The sequence below is a fragment of the Procambarus clarkii genome, chromosome 56, assembly GCF_040958095.1.
Source record: "Procambarus clarkii isolate CNS0578487 chromosome 56, FALCON_Pclarkii_2.0, whole genome shotgun sequence".
NCBI lineage: Eukaryota > Metazoa > Arthropoda > Malacostraca > Decapoda > Cambaridae > Procambarus > Procambarus clarkii.
In genome coordinates this window covers 16,510,653-16,527,680 of record NC_091205.1, presented here as the reverse complement: position 1 = coordinate 16,527,680, position 17,028 = coordinate 16,510,653, and the positions used below count along the sequence as shown (strand labels likewise).

General features: G+C 48.7%; 3 protein-coding genes across 8 annotated transcripts in view; 2 read left to right on the top strand and 1 right to left on the bottom strand.

Annotated features, from left to right (window-relative positions):
- LOC123753273 (protein Tob1-like) overlaps window positions 1-9,451 on the top strand; it is an 82,447-nt gene extending 72,996 nt beyond the window's left edge. For all 6 annotated transcript variants that reach the window (XM_069305773.1, XM_069305775.1, XM_069305776.1 and 3 more), the window contains one exon: window positions 5,605-9,451. In XM_069305773.1, the coding sequence (XP_069161874.1) occupies window positions 5,736-6,863 (1,128 nt within the window). In that variant the 5' untranslated portion in view covers window positions 5,605-5,735 and the 3' untranslated portion in view covers window positions 6,864-9,451. The remainder of the gene's footprint in view (window positions 1-5,604) is intronic.
- The window catches only part of LOC123747890 (carbohydrate sulfotransferase 10), a 257,272-nt gene that overhangs the window by 193,560 nt on the left and 46,684 nt on the right, over window positions 1-17,028 (bottom strand). The gene's annotated exons all lie outside the window — the stretch shown is intronic.
- LOC138353178 (protein piccolo-like) lies at window positions 421-1,444 on the top strand. Its single transcript, XM_069306049.1, has 2 exons — window positions 421-533; window positions 643-1,444. The coding sequence occupies exons 1-2, from the start codon at window positions 421-423 to the stop codon at window positions 1,442-1,444; spliced, it is 915 nt and encodes a 304-aa protein (XP_069162150.1).

The window sequence follows — 17,028 nt, the reverse complement described above, 5'->3', positions numbered from 1 at the left end:
CCGGACCCCTCCAGGGAAGCGGACATTATCCAGGCCTTCTTTGGTTGTTTATTGAGTGCTTTTTTATTGTTGACGGCTTTACGCACACACACGCAGACACACACACACACACACACACACACACACACACACACACACACACACACACACACACACACACACACACACACACAATTAGGTATGATAGGGAAATGGGACAGGAGTCATTGCTGTAAACAACCGATAGCTGGAAAGGCGGGATCCAAGAGTCAATGCTCGATCCTGCAAGCACAAATAGGCGAGTACAAATAGGTGAGTACACACACACACACACACACACACACACACACACACACACACACAAAGTCTTCCAGGAAGATGTAAGATAAGAGCGTGGTGACAAATGGTTACAAGACACACAGAAGAAATCACAACAGCGTCATGGATCACACGAGCAAATGCAATGAACTAGTGAAAGATCAAACTTGTTCTTTCATTCATGGTTACAAGACTTCAACCCATACAAGTGCAAGGTCACGAGGCCCTGAAGAGCCGTAACACATACTAAAGGGAAGGTAGACACCGTGGCACCTATTGGGCTCAATCTTCATCACTCACCAGTGAGAGAAGGGCAGCAGTGGGCAGAGAAAACACCCTGAACAGGAATATAACTGACCAGCCGGGCCCAGGAGCTAAGCACACTGACCAGCCGGGCCCAGGAGCTAAGCACACTGACCAGCCGGGCCCAGGAGCTAAGCACACTGACCAGCCGGGCCCAGGAGCTAAGCACACTGACCAGCCGGGCCCAGGAGCTAAGCACACTGACCAGCCGGGCCCAGGAGCTAAGCACACTGACCAGCCGGGCCCAGGAGCTAAGCACACTGACCAGCCGGGCCCAGGAGCTAAGCACACTGACCAGCCGGGCCCAGGAGCTAAGCACACTGACCAGCCGGGCCCAGGAGCTAAGCACACTGACCAGCCGGGCCCAGGAGCTAAGCACACTGACCAGCCGGGCCCAGGAGCTAAGCACAACACCTCGAGTGTTGATCACGAGAGGTATGACGTCACTATGACCTCACAATGGTCATGCTGGGACAGGTTTAGGACCCTACTGGAGCCAAGTGGACCCTACTGGACCCTACTGGACCTTACTGGACCTTATTGGACCCTACTGGGCCCAACTGGACCCAACTGGACCCTACTGGACCCAACTGAACCCTACTGGACCCAACTGGACCCAACTGGTCCCTACTGGGCCCAACTGGACCCTACTGGACCCAACTGGACCCTACTGGACCCAACTGAACCCTACTGGACCCAACTGGTCCCTACTGGGCCCAACTGGGCCCAACTGGACCCAACTGGACCCTACTGGACCCTACTGGACCCAACTGAACCCTACTGGACCCAACTGGACCCAACTGGACCCAACTGGTCCCTACTGGGCCCAACTGGACCCAACTGAACCCTACTGGACCCAACTGGACCCTACTGGACCCTACTGGGCCCAATTGGACCCTACTGGACCCTACTGGACCCAACTGGACCCTACTGGACCCAACTGAACCCTACTGGACCCAACTGAACCCTACTGGACCCAACTGAACCCTACTGGACCCAACTGAACCCTACTGGACCCAACTGGACCCTACTGGACCCAACTGGACCCTACTGGTCCAGTAGGGTTCAGCACAATTAGGTGAGCACACACACACAGGAAGCAGCCCGTAGCAGCTGTCTAACTCCCGGGTACCTATTTACAGCTAGGTAACAGTTGCATCATGCTGAAAGAAACTGCCCATGGTTTCTCGCCGGCACCGGGAATCGAATCCAAGCCCCACGATTACGTGTCCAGCGTGCTGTCCACACAGCCACCGACGCCACAGTGTGTGAGTGCGAGTCAGCTGATGAACCTTGGCCAGAATCTTCCAGAACACACCGGCCCAAAGTGGGAGAGACGGAGTGGGGGAAAAGAGGGACAGAAGGAAGAGGAGAAAGAAGGAAGAGGGAACAACAGCAGCAGTTAAATAAAGAGTAATAACTGAGAAACAATCCATCTCCCAAACGGCTGCGTTGGAATTTAAATAACAAATATTAACCCTATTTATAACGTCGCCCGAGGGACCGTTATAGGGAGGGGGAGGGGAGGGGGGAGGTGGTGGCTGCCTCCTGCGATTCCATCACGACTGACAGCATACAAGCACACAGTGAATCAGGAACTTAAATCTAGTGTAAGGTGTAGATAAGAGTGAGATTTGCCGGGTTCTGTGACACGCTGAGCCCCACCGTCCGAACGGGTGGCTAAGCATACCTTGTTGGGATGAGACGGCGACGTCGTGGCCACAGTCGCTGCACTGGGTACGGACACGCTCGGTCAAGGTCACTTCCCTCCTCCTCCTCTGACGCAGATTCCTAGTGAGTCTATTTGTTGTCTTCTTCTTCTTCTTCCTTCTGTCCTACTTTCTTCTACCTCCTTTATCTGTGGTTACGGCTTGTTCTTTTTTGTTCTCCCGTTCGTCTCCCACTCTCCCTCCTCCCCCCCCCCCATCTGCAAGACACAGCCTCACTAGTTGTTGTTGTTGTTTAAGATTCAGCTACGGGGAACAAAGTTCAAAGTAGCACGGTCTATGGTGAGCCCCCTCACGAATGTTGTTGTTGTTGTTATAGATTCAGCTACTCGGAACAAGTTCCAAGCAGCACGGGCTATGGCGAGCCCGTAACTTACATGGCACAGGCGCGGGGCAAGTAGCACGGGCTATGGTGAGCCTGCCTCACTAATGTCAACACGGCCTTTTAAGGGGTGAAATAGGGGTGTGTGAATGGGGGGAGGGGTGTAAATTAGGGGGTGAGGGGGGTGTCAAAGGTGTTTTCACCTAGGGATTCACCTTACACTTTAAACACCCCCCGCCCAAGCTGGTGGTAGTTTAGTTCATTTATTATGCACCCCATACCCATCTTGTGGGCGGTAGTGGAATGGGTTACAGAGGCACATAATGGGCTCAGGGACTGAACCCCACAAGTCATTTAGCTAAGCAAGTTACAATCTTGATGAGCTAGTTACAAAATTCAATATAAGTTGTCACATCAACAATGGGTTCGAAATTCGACCAGATGACCGATTCGAGGTCATATTACAAACATATATCACAGTTTGACGAGATCCTCCCCCCCCCCCGAAAGTTATTACGTGCGGGTGTATTGGGGGAGACAGATATCACTGCGGTTATCGAGTGTAGAAATCAATTCCGTTATCAGCATAACATTGGTGTTGATGTAGCACCAAAAATATCGTTATGGGGAGTCGTTGGCTGAGCGGACAGAACACTGGACGCGTGATCCTGTGGTCCCGGGTTCGATCCCGGGCGCCGGCGAGAAACAATGAGCAGAGTTTCAGAGACGACTAGTAAGTGGGAACGGGTCAGGATAAGGATTTGGGACGGGGAGGAAGGAATGGTGTCCAACCACTTGGGGGACGGTCGGGGGATTGAACGCCGACCTGCATGATGCGAGACCGTCGCTCTACCGTCCAGCCCAAGTGGTTGAGCACTTGGGCTTGGGCTTTCAACGGAATAAATAACTCAAAACAGCAATGTCGTCAGTGAACAAACCTGTCCAGCACATTTACCCTAGTTAGTGTCCAAGGTCAAGCAAAACGCAGTGATGCATAGCTGGCAACACCCCATCACACTATCCATGATTATCAGCCCTCAGGCATTGTTGTTTGTTCTTCCGTGATTCTCCTCCCTCAGGCAGCGCATCTCTAGGTTCATTTTAGGCTCTCCTGACATGTTCGTCATTTTCAGTTACATGACTCAACGCTTCTGACAAATACACAGCTTGAAAATGTTCCACTAACAAGCAGACCATTTCCCCGCGGTTTACTTACAGCAGTCAACGTTTTATGGATGATTATCTAACCTATACTCGCTGGTAATTCTTCTCGAGCATGATACACCATACACACGTATCTGTGGTTGATGCAATACTTCTGGCCGATTAGACGGTCTCAAGTTGGTGGTTGTGTTACCTCAGGGTTACCTCAGGGTTACCTCAGGGTACCAACACCAGTGATAACAGGCGACACCCTCCTGGCAACGGGCGTGTGCGTGTGTTTTAGAATTTTACCTCTGGCAGCACATAGCTTTGATTATTCAGCCTCAGGCAACACGCCAATACATCCAGCCTTAGGCAGTGAACTCAGTTGTTTATCCAGCCTCTAGTGAGTCACTGAATCGTCATCTGGATCACTAAAGGCTAGATAAACAACAGCTTCAGGCAACTCTCCAACACTCTGCACCTCTTCCTCCCTACATAACAACACCTCTCACCCCCCACACCTCTTCCTCTAACCCCCTCACAATTACACCTCTCACCCCCCTCCCCCCACACTCCCCCTCCTCAACAACTACACCTCCCCCCTCCTTGCCCCCCCTGGTGGCATCCCAGGTGGGATATATTATCCCAACAACCCGGCAGCTTCTGGTGTGTCTGGAGATTGAGTCGACTGCAGTTATTTGTGTAAAATGCAGCGATGGCTCCCATACAAGTTTAACTCCGTTGTGTGGGTTGGCAGGAAGGTAGGAGCAGGGTATTGTGGGCAGGGGAGGGCGAGGTGTACCTACCTACGGGTGCTTATAGGGTTGTGTGCCATGTTCTGAGCCCCCCGATGCCCCCACAGCAGCTGCAGATTGGCTAATGCAGTCATTCCCGACTCTCCTATTTCTTGTAAGATCAACTTTTGAAACTATTTCTTGTTTAGCTTCTTCAATCTCTCCCACTAAGAAATTCGCTTACCTTTTCGACCTCTAGTAAATTTTGGTTGGTAAGTGCAAGAAAACAATGCTAAAAAAAGTATTTTGTGCATTTGTATGCGTTTGGTATTGAAACCATGTCGCTGGATATGCGAGGAGTTTCCTCATGGTGTACACGTATTAATCTGGATGGAATCCAGTAATCCCGAGGATGGTCACATGGGGAGGACATGACAGGACGCTGCACTTGTTCTATCATTATATATCTTGATTATTCAACACTTGGTATTGTCAGTAACGTGACCAATGTCCACCACCCCCATGATGGGTGGGGGTGTAACCTGCCCTGGTGAATTATGCTCCGTTTTCTTAGTCCTCGGTAAAGAATTGCTGGCTTGTGCTTTTGCTGTGTCGCAGTTGGAACACCCTCCCTCCCATCCCTCTCCCTCACCCCTTCAACAACCCCTCCCTCCCTCCCTCCCATCTCCTTCACAACAATCCTCCCTCACTCCCCTCACAGCCCCCCCTTCCTCCCCCCACCCCTCACAAACTCCCCTAGACCTCCTAAAGCACAAATGGATACCTGTAAAGGCAAGTCTAGGCGGTGTTGAGGGGCGGGAGGTCTCCCGAGAGTGAAGCAAGTGGTTCACCAGGGCTCATGACTTCACCATCACCGACTAACACTACTCTCACTGTTTTGTTAACATTATCATTTGAAAGCATTTTGGTTTCAGTAGTACACGTATTGTACCACAGAAAACAAAATTATTATTATTATATATATATATATTTTCAAATATATATAATTATTGTTGTATGTATATATGTAATAGATATATGAGGAGAGAAGAGTAACGTAGGTTGTTCCCCACAGGAGCGCATGACTGAGGGCAGAAGGACTTGGCCAGAGCGAAGCACCACCACCACCACCACCGTCTGCCACCACCACCACGTCACCACCCCCCACCGTCGCTCCCTCACGCTCCCCCTCAACACCTTCCGACAATGCACCTTGAAATCCAAGTGGCGCTCAACTTCGTCATTTCCTACATGTACAACAAACTGCCACGACGACGAGTCAACATCTTCGGGGAGGAGCTAGAGAAGGCGCTGAAGGAGAAGTTCGAGGGACACTGGTACCCGGACAAGCCCATGAAGGGCTCGGCTTACCGCTGCCTCAAAGCCGGAGACCCCATCGACCCCGTCCTGGAGAAGGCGGCGCGGGAGGCCGGCATGGAGGTCCGGGAGATCAAAGACAACCTGCCGGAGGACCTGGCCGTCTGGGTGGACCCCGGCGAGGTCTCCTACAGGATCGGGGAGAAGGGACAGATCAAGGTCCTGTACTCCGAGGCGGCGGAGTCCGCCACGCAGGAGGAGAACCTCGACAAGGAGGTGACCAAAACCTTCAACCCCGAGGCGCAGTGCTTCAAGCCCATCGACAACCTGAGTTCGTCCCTCAGCAACGTGTCCATCAGCCCCAAGTCCACGTCGCCGTACTCGGCCAGCTCGCCCACGCCGCCCTTCAAGCAGCGGGAGGCGTCGCCCATCAACGCCTTCCTCAACAAGAGCTCCGCGCCCCTCACCTTCACCACGGCAACCTTCGCCCAGACAAAGTTCGGGTCGACGAAGCTAAAGACGAGCACCAAGCGCGCCAACCGCATGTCGCCCACCGAGTTCTCTCACTACATCAAGCAACGCCAGATGATCCAGCAGCAGCAACACGTGCAACAGCAGCAACAGCAGGCGGTTGCGGTAGCGACGGCAGGGTTCGGCAGTCAGTTCCCACCGTCCAGGCCTCGCTCCCTCAGCCCCAACCCGCCCCTGGAGCCCCAAGGGGTCTACTTCCCCGGGGGCGCCCCAGGGGGCGGGGCCTACAACCCCTGGGGCCGCGGCATGTTCGACCAGAGCTTCACCTCACCGTCCTTTTTCACAGACCTGCTGCCCCCTGCCAGCCAGCAGGCGGCCGGACCCAAGTTCCCACCCATGTACGAGCCCCTCAGCGGCAGCATGATGGGCGGGGCCGCCCCTGGCGCCGCCTCCATGGGCGCCGGCGACAAGACGACAGCGCTGAACGAGGGCGTGATGGGCGTGTACCCGGCGTCACAGTACCAGCACCTGCTGGTGGCCAACTAGAGGTCGGGCGGGCCAGCGCCACCACCAGCAGCCTCCTCCTTGTCTCCCTGACCCGCCACCCAACAAAATCAAAAGGTGTCGCCTGAACTTGAGCGTGTCCCAGCAGGAGGATGGGCGGGCGTGTGGGCGTGTGGGCGGGGCAGCTGGCTGCTGGCAGCCACCGCCCACACCCGCACCAGCAGATCTGACACCACCTGCCATAACCCTCACCTTTTATAATTTTGTACTGCCTCAGGTATAGACGATTTTGGTTCATAGTATAGTGACGAATATGCCCATGTTTCATAGAACAATACAGAGTTGCCCAGGCGTAGCGGACTACAGGTGATTGAAAGGTAGACTTTTCAAAGCCGATGGTTGTGAATCTGTACATAGGTTATGTTTGCCACAACATTAGAGGGTTGCTCTACCGTTGACGCGGCACTCACTCTTCACACTTGTTGTAAGCATGGATAAGATTACATTGTTGTACAATATGTACCCTTTATTATCATTAACAAATATGGCATATATTTTTCTTACTTGTACAACTATTAACTAACCGGTACGGTTTCTCTTAAGGTACGAAAAACTAAATAATTTTGTGATAAGATGTGTGATAGAGGCGTGAACAGTAGCGGTCCAGTACAAATACCCAATCTTGTTATCCTTATAGGAAAGACTCCCGCCACACTCTTATGAAGAGGAACATTTCAACAAAAACAAACCAAAAGATAAAACCATATCTCATCAGTTTAACCCAATCAGTCATCACCGCGCTACTGTGTAACCAAAAATTAAATAAAAAATGGATTAATAATGATACAAAAACATAAATTTAAATGTGCTAGAACGAGTCTCGCTTTGCGAGGCTCTCTTTTTTGGGGGGCCGCCCCTCAGACCTGGAGTTTTGGGGGGGGTACGATGGCCGTCTTGAGTTCTTTGGTATCTGATTATAACTCCCAATGTCCCGAGGAGCGACGTGTCCCACCAGGTGGCACAGTGCCACTTAAGATGGCACGCAATGCAACTAAAAGTGACACACGGTGGTCCTTGAGTGTTGCTCAAGTGGCACTTTTATATGGCTCTGGGAGCCGTTTTGAGGTGACACACACAGGGATACTCAATGTGCCAAAGTGCCACGAAGTGACACCCAAGGTGGTACAGAGTGGCACTTAAGGTGACAAGTTGGGCTCCAGGGTGAACACGGAAAGCGTGAGTGGGGTGGCCGGCTTGGAGAAAGTGCGCAAGAGAGAGTGAGAGAGAGAAAGAGACATATAGAAGTGGTTTTGAGGGTCTTTGAGGATAGCGCTGAATATTTTGCTGTTACGTGTTTTCTCTCATATCGACGTAGATGAGGGTAGAAACAAGTAGAATACATTGTAGATATATATGACTCGCGGGCCCTGTTGACGCCACGCGAAAATTTTATATTGAATGTTATATGTGTTAGTTTTCAGAAGTTTTCAGTGATTGTGTGAATGATGGCTAATATTTTGGTAACATTTCTACCAAACGTAGCGTAACCCATATTCTGTCTACAAAGATCCTTTCAAACTCACCTTCGCCTCTTGTGTGGGTTTGGGTTGGTACGATGACAAGTGTGTCTTAAGCTGGGATGTGTTGAAGCTCAGGCTGCTTAAAACTACAGATTCCGGCAGCTTTAAATCAGCGCCGGAGTCGGGACAACGCCAGACAAAAAAGCCTATAACAGGCCAAAAAGCCTGAACCAAATAGCATGCGCCATTCGAGGCCAAAGATAGGCCCAGATCCTGGTAAAGATGAGCGCAAGCAGGCTTAAAGAGCGCCAGGGTGTGGTCAGCGTGCGCCTGGCGAAGCTCCGCCAACTGTGGTGTGGTCGTGAGGCAAGCGGAGTCGCCTCCACTTCTCCTGAAGATGCCTCGGAGTCTTTACAGATTAACTCCCGAGGGTTGTCTTGAGGGTCGTTGGAAGGAACATTCTGAGACTCCTGGAAGCCTAGAGATCACCGGGAAGCCTCCTAGAGGCTGCCTGGAGGTCTGGAGGTCCGCCTCATTGTTTAACATGCCTCTGGTTGCTCCAAAATTTGTTATAATAGTTTTAATGGAAAGGGCAAAAAAATATAAAAGAAATAAAAATGCTGTCAATGACCCACTGAAATTTTTGCTAAAATCTGGGTCTCACTTTTTTTTTTTTTTTTTTTTTCTTCAATAGTCCGGTGATAATCACTACTGTAATTAAGATTTGTAATTAGACACGCTTGGGGTGTGCCAAGGAGGCGAGGGGTGCCGGAGGTGGAGCTGGCACTGTGGCTCTGTGGCCCGGGTTGGCCGCTGGTGTCTTATCGAGTGCCACTTGAACACACACCTCCGGCACCTCGGCCCTGGCCGCCGCAGTCCTACAGGAAAACGTTATGTAGTCATACTTGCATCTCCACTTATATTATGCAGCCCCCCATTCCTCTTTCATATATAAATTTTTGTCTTTCTAGTCACAAAGTTGCTACTATTTTTCTAAACAGTGACGCCCAACCAGGTTGTCTGCAAGTATAATATAATATATTCATTTTTATAATTTCTTATGTTTTTATTATTGTGAAAGAATTAATAAATGTGTAGTTTGGAAATTTACTTTTTTGATTTATTTGAGTTGACATCGCTGTTTACCTTCTTACTTATGAGTGAGTCTTGGCTAACGGTATTCTGAGACCACACTTAAAAACCGGCCAACTAGTCTTACAAAAAAAAATCCCCTTTCACGCATAACCTACAAGCGCTCAAGCTTTCACGGCTCGAGTTTCGGCTTAAGGGTTGTCTCAGAATGTGGTTGTACTAATGGCCAATATAAACATTATACTGTAGTTGGTTCCAGCGGGTGAGATGTGCCCCGGGCGGCAGAGAGCGAGCAGCCTGACTAAGAGCCAATCACAGTCCAGCCATTCAAAATCAACTTGATGACGCAGCCAATCATGTGCTCCGACATAAATTTCAAACTCCCTCTCAATATATTTAAGACAACAGCGCTTAACAGACGCACAATTATTGACTTTATCTTGCATTTATTAGCCACTAGTCGGATACTGAATTAAGTTACAAAATTATTATTGATGTATTAGCTAGGGACGATGTGTTGTAGCAAATTGCAGAATTCAAGACGTGTTTTCCAGTGTATTATACCAAATACTAGAATTAATATCGATGCTTTAGGGTTTAGCCAATCAGTGTGCTCTGGTGTAAATGTCAAGACTACTTCTCAGTGTTTCCAGCCAATTACTCTGGCAAATTCCAAAATTCCCCTCGACTCTCTTGTTTTCAAATAAGAAGAAAAGGTACATAAGATTTGTGATGCTGCCAAATCCAGAATCTAATTCTCTTGTTTAATTCCATGGCAAATATCCCGCACAGCTTCCAACATATGTCCTTTATCTCTCTATCTCTCTCCCACTCTATCTCTTTGTCTCTCGGTCTCTAAATAAGTCTAAGTGTTAGGACAGCTGGAAGGAACGAATTCGTTCCAGAAATTCTAAACCACAGATTTTAACTAGGCAATTAGCCAATGAATACCCACCTTTTGGCGTCTTTATTCTAACTTAATTCCCTAGAACATTAACGAGTTAATTGACCGATATTTTAGCCTAAACTTAAAATTTAATGTACAAATATATTGAAACGCTTGATTATGGCCTCGACTATGGAGCAAAACAGGAGAAATGAATGACATAACTTGCTATTATTTGAGTGAGAATGACAACTTGCTGTAATTAACCAGCACGACTCTTAATAAATTATCAAAACGTTGTCAGTGAAGTTGACACTGGAGTGAACACAGTGACATCCTTCAGTGACGCTAGAAGGATATCAGTGACGCCAAGGTAGGAGAAGACTTTTAATAAAGACTCATGTTTGGCCCTTAGACTCAAGTGTTGGGATAGGTGCTCCTCCACAGGTGAGAACAAGGAGAACAAAACATGTAGAGGACGAGAAAGTGCTGCGACACCCACATGACGCCAGCCACAACAGGTAAGCCAGTCAACTCTGCCAAGATGGCCGACAAACTCAACCAGGCAGCAGAGATCACCAAGTGTATGACCAATAAAAATTATCACAAATCAAATCAATAATATATAACATAAATTAACAACCAAAAGCACAAGAAACAAAAGAAAATAGAATACTTGAGGTGTTGAATATATTAACACTATTAAATAGTACCATGTAACTTTGTTCTATTATAATAATGAAAGAGAAAATGCAAAAAAATTATAAAAAAACGAATATTTTTAATAACCAAAACAATCTTGCGAAGTTTACTAATTAATAAGTAAAGTCTGAATAAAGAAAAGAGGTGATACTGTCAGTAAACGTAGAAATAATAATAATAATAATAATAATAATAATAATAATAATAATAATAATAATAATAATAACTACATTATCAATATTACTGATTATAACCTGTGTTGTGGCTTGGGTTGTGATGGCGGACATGTGGAGCTTGTGATGGGTACTGGCGTAGAGGTACACAAGAGGGTACTGGTACACAAGAGGGTACTGGTACACAAGAGGGTACTGGTACAGAGGTGCATAAGAGCAAGGGTATCGAGGTACACAAGAGAACAGTACTATGAAGGTGCACAAAAAGAGTACTAATACGGAGTTGCACAAAAGAGTACATGATACGAGATACGGAATTAATCATGCATTTAGTGACGACAGAGACGGAATCTAGAAACCTTAGAGACACACACGAGAGAGACAGAGAGAGAGGAGAGAGATATTGCCTTTGGTAAGAGAACAAGAGATATTTCCTTAGATGTAAGAGACGAGACAAAATTAAATTTATTATGCATAAATCTCGGGCGAACGGGGTTTTAAAGATCTAAATTGAGAGATCTCTGTGCTGAGACAGAGAGAGAGAGAGAGAGAGAGAGAGAGAGAGAGAGAGAGAGAGAGAGAGAGAGAGAGAGAGAGAGAGAGAGAGAGAGAGAGAGAGAGAGAGAGAGACATTGGCTGTGAGACTCTGAAATACGTCAATTGTGATACTTGAGAGATAGGTCGACTGTGATATACTAAGAGATAAATGTAATACCTATCAGAGAGATTTCGACTGGGAGTCTGCAAAAAGAGAAAAGTCGAATGTGATACTCTTTGAGAGACGTATCGACAGAGAGAGAGAGAGAGAGAGAGAGAGAGAGAGAGAGAGAGAGAGAGAGAGAGAGAGAGAGAGAGAGAGAGAGAGAGAGAGAGAGAGAGAGAGAGAGAGAGAGAGATGTCGACTGAGATTTTTGATATATTTGCTTGTGATTCTTTTAGAGATATCGACTGTGATAAGGTTAGGAGAAGCCGATTGAGAGCGTTGTCGACACCGAGACCCGTAATATGTGAAAGATATGTCGACTCTGAGACTGACCAAGACATCATCCAAGGCAAAGCAAGATGTCTCCCTGAGCATCTTGGACATAGACGATGACCGGCAGACTGCGAGTGAGAGAGAAGTCGACTTAATGACTGAGAGAAAACGTTGACTGAGAGGCAAAAATTCGACCGAGAGACCCAAAAGACGTGTAGACGGAGATAGACTGCAGGAAAGGAGATCGACTGAGAGTTTATGAGACACAAAGTGTCGCCCTCACACAATCCCTTTTGAGAAAGTGACATCGATTGTGTGTGTGATAGAAGCATCAACTGAGGCATCCCCTATGTGAGAGACAGGGAGAGAGAGGGGTGGATGGGGGACAAGGGATGGAAGGAGAGAGAGACAGAGAGGCAGAGTCATAGAGGCAGATAGAGAGAGAGGCAGAGAGACAGAGAGACAGAGCCAAACAGAGGCAGACAGAGAGACAGAGAGAGACAGAGAGGCAGAGTCATAGAGGCAGAGATACATATTGTTGACCAGACCACACACTAGAAGGTGAAGGGACGACGACGTTTCGGTCCGTCCTGGACCATTCTCAAGTCGATTGTGAGAATGGATCATTCACAATCGACTTGAGAATGGTCCAGGACGGACCGAAACGTCGTCGTCCCTTCACCTTCTAGTGTGTGGTCTGGTCAACATACTGTAGCCACGTTATTGTGACTCCTCGCCACCAGAGAGACATATCAACAAGAGGCTGCTGCAAAGGCTCCCAAACAGGCTCTCGCTCCACCGCCCGTCCGTGATAACTGGTGTACAAATTAGCGCCACAGTGGTGGCGGATGAACGGATGTGTGTGTGTTCTTGGTCTCCACTTCCTTCCCCCCTTCATCCAACAATGTCAAGCCAAGACCAAATAAAACATGTATAGAGAACGAGTGAACAAAATACCCCATGCATCATTAAGTTTAAGTTTGCATATCATAGTCATTATAGGTATATTTAGCTGATGAAGAGAAGAGAGGATATGAATAATGCATTAGGTCTACCTCAGTCAGTGCTACCCATCACACTTCCTGAGGAGCGGGCACTGTTTATGCCCGCGGAGACACTGGTGGCCCGCGGTAGCCGGGGAGGATGGTGGTAAGGGGGGCCTTTGTTTACACGATAACGCAAGACATCTTACCCCATCCAAGACGTGTGGATAGGCGCGGAACTCCGGACAAGACTCTCACAAGGGGGTATAGACCCTCCACAACCTTCCCCATCACCTTCCTGTCCCTTTGCCCTTGACGAGCCTTCTATATAAACAGCCGCCGGAAATCTTTGGGGGAAAAAGCCAATTCGGCTTTCCCGTTGGACTTACGTCTACCTATTTGGAGAACAACGCCTAGATGATCCTATGTACGTGCTGTAAACCCGGTCTGTAGGCCTCTAGATACCTCTAGGATGTAGAGTAGACATTCAGCACTTAGCAGAACCAGTGTAAATCTGCATGATCAATCGAGAACTGAAATTGAATTGGTTTTAGTGGAGGTGCTTGGGAGACGGCTGGCCCACCACGCGTCCACACCGGGAATTGGAGGAGGAGGAGGAGGAGGGGATGTTTGAGAGATGGAAGTGAAGGTGCTCCAGAGGGCAGACTCTTGCCGTGGTAATTGTGTGCTCAGGGGCTTTCACAGTGGTAGTTTTCCTGAAGAGTAGTTCTGTTGAAGGCTGTGAAAGTGGTAGTCTTGTTGACAGCTGTGAAAGTGGTAGTTTTGTTGAAGGTTATGGAAGCGGTTGTCTTGGCAAGGCAACGAGGGTGGTAGTTGTGACGGAGACAATGACGTAGCCTAGCTCCTCACTTTGTCATGAATGAACGAAAGACGTTGGAAAAAAAACATCGCAAGTCACCCAACCATTGCCCTGGTAGCTTCCTGGGTTTTCGATGTGTACTTGACCATACGCGGGTGTTTGTGTTCACTATGAACACGCTGAACGTGACACCAGAGCACCTTCGTTGTGACCTGGTGCGTTTACTTTGACCAGCGAAGGGTTTCCACTTTTACCTGATAGTCTTAACAGTTGCCTGTGAGGTGTCCCTGTGATCCCGGCCGGTACTCGTTCTGAACGCGTCCTGGGCGAGCTATAGTCTCCTTCGTCCTTTCACCCCGACGTAGTATAGACGGGAATGGGGGGGTGATAAGGGAAGGGAAGGGAACTATCAGGGATAAAGTGCCAAGCCATCACGACTATATAGCACTGGGAAGGGGATCAGGATAAGGATTCGGGATGGGACGGGGGAACGGAATGGTACCCAACCACTTGGACGGTCGGGGATTGAACGCCGACCTGCATGAAGCTAGGTCGCATTTCTATATACTTCCTTGCAAATGTGTAAAGTTCTATATTTTGTGATGAATCGTGTCTTCTATCAATGCTGCTCGCATGAGAATGCTGGTATTATGATTTCATAATACCAGTAATATTAACTGTAATATTACATATTACAGTTTCTAACTGTAATATGAATAATGTATCACACACTTTGAAAGTGAATTTTACAAATATGTAAGTTTGCATTTGTAATTTGAGGGAAAGGTGACACCGCTGCAGGCGTGCCATGCAGTGCCGTGTCGGGAGGTCACGGCTGAACACGGCCTGACACAAAGCAAGAATTCTAAGAGTTTATAAACCCTTCCGCGTGAGAGAGGTTAGAGAGCATTCTGTACGAGAGACAGAGCTTAAGAGCTTTCTAGAGTATTCAACACCCACTCACGAGTCTGAGAGCCCAGGTATTATTAACCAAGAGCCTTGTTTCTAGTTAAGATATTTGCTTGGAGCCATGTCTAGTGTCTTATATTCCTTTTAATATGAAGGATGCTACAATGTGACGAGTACTGTCATTACTGTACTATGTAGAATAGACATGCTGACATTACAGATCCATTACATGTCCCCCTCATGACTCCCCAGCATGTCACGGACCGCATAACACGTCCCTCATGACTCTCCAGCATGTCACGAATCGCGGAGACCGTAGTTAAAAATGGCTACGACTTACAGCAATGCGGGTGGCAGAGTCATGGGCCGCTATGCACGCTGGGCATTTTAAAGCTGCAGTGGTGGTGCAGGCGGGGGCCGGCGAGCCTCGCTGGTGGGGTCTGGATGACCCCACCACACACCCACTACTCCACCCACACCCACACCCACACCCCCCACAGCCCCCCCCCCAAAGCATCCACACTGGTAGAGATGGCTCAGGGGGAGGAGGGGGAGGGGGGGGGGAGACCAGCACGAATTCTCAAGATGATTCAGATTCTTTGTGTGTGTGTGTGTGTGTGTGTGTGTGTGTGTGTGTGTGTGTGTGTGTGTGTGTGTGTGTGTGCGTGTGTGTGAGTGTGCGTGTGTGTGTGTGTGTGTGTGTGTGTGTGTGTGTGTGCGTGCGTGTGTGTGTGTGTGTGTGTGTGTGTGTGTGTGTGTGTGTGTGTGTGCGTGTGTGTGAGTGTGCGTGTGTGTGTGTGTGTGTGTGTGTGTGTGTGTGTGTGTGTGTGTGTGTATGTGTGTGTGTGTGTGTGTGTGTGTGTGTGTGTGTGTGTGTGTGTGTGTGTATGTGTGTGTGTGTGTGTGTGTGTGTGTGTGTGTGTGTGTGTGTGTGTGCGTGCGTGTGTGTGAGTGTGCGTGAGTGTGCGTGTGTGTGTGTGTGTGTGTGTGTGTGTGTGTGTGTGTGTGTGTGCGTGCGTGCGTGTGTGTGTGTGTGTGTGTGTGTGTGTGTGTGTGTGTGTGTGTGTGTGTGTACTCACCAAGTTGTGCTTGCGGGCGTTGAGCTTAGGCTCTTTGGTCCCGCCTCTCGACTGACAATCAACTGTGTGTGTGTGTGTGTGTGTGTGTGTGTGTGTGTGTGTGTGTGTGTGTGTGTGTGTGTGAGAGAGAGAGAGAGAGAGAGAGAGAGAGAGAGAGAGAGAGAGAGAGAGAGAGAGAGAGAGAGAGAGAGAGAGAGAGAGAGAGAGAGAGAGAGAGCAATATATGTAATAGTTATGATAGGGAAAAAATAGCTGGGAAGTCGGTAAACAAGACAACCAACGGTGAGACAGGCGGGGTCCAAGAGCTAACAACTGGACCCCGCAGGCACAGACAGTAATCACACACAAGATGGCACATCCCAACAAGCATCCTTCATTAGAACACGCTTCTCGTATCGTCATTGTCAGACATCTTGGACGCCCGCGAGGAACACTGCACCGTCTGGTTACTTAAAAGCAAGGGCTTCGAACACTGAGGCACTCGAGGCATCAGTGTGAGCGCATGCGCCAACACTGAAGCACTCGAGGCATCAGTGTGAGCGCATGCGCCAACACTGAAGCACTCGAGGCATCAGTGTGAGCGCATGCGCCAACACTGAAGCACTCGCGGCATCAGTGTGAGCGCATGCGCCAACACTGAAGCACTCGAGGCATCAGTGTGAGCGCATGCGCCAACACTGAAGTAAACATCACGGATGCAGAACGAAACATTCTAAAATGATGAATAGTCCCGTGAGAGAGTAAGTGAATGAGGTGTGAAATTGCTGAATGAAAATGAATAGTCTTCACGTGGGTCATGTGTTTCGAGATGATCGAAACGAAGCTTCGTTGAGGCTCGAAACTTCGTTGATGTTTGACGCTTTGTTGAGGCTTGAAACCTCGTTGAGGTTCGAAGCTTCTTTGCAAATTGAAGCACCAATAAAATTCAAAGCTTCCTTTAAGAGTTCAAGCTTCACTGAGGTTCAAAGCTTGGTTAAGGTCCGGAGCTCTGCCGTGATGCTCCCAGACACGCACAATAATACATTCAATACTGTATGTATATTTTCCATGGCATGTATACAGGTGGG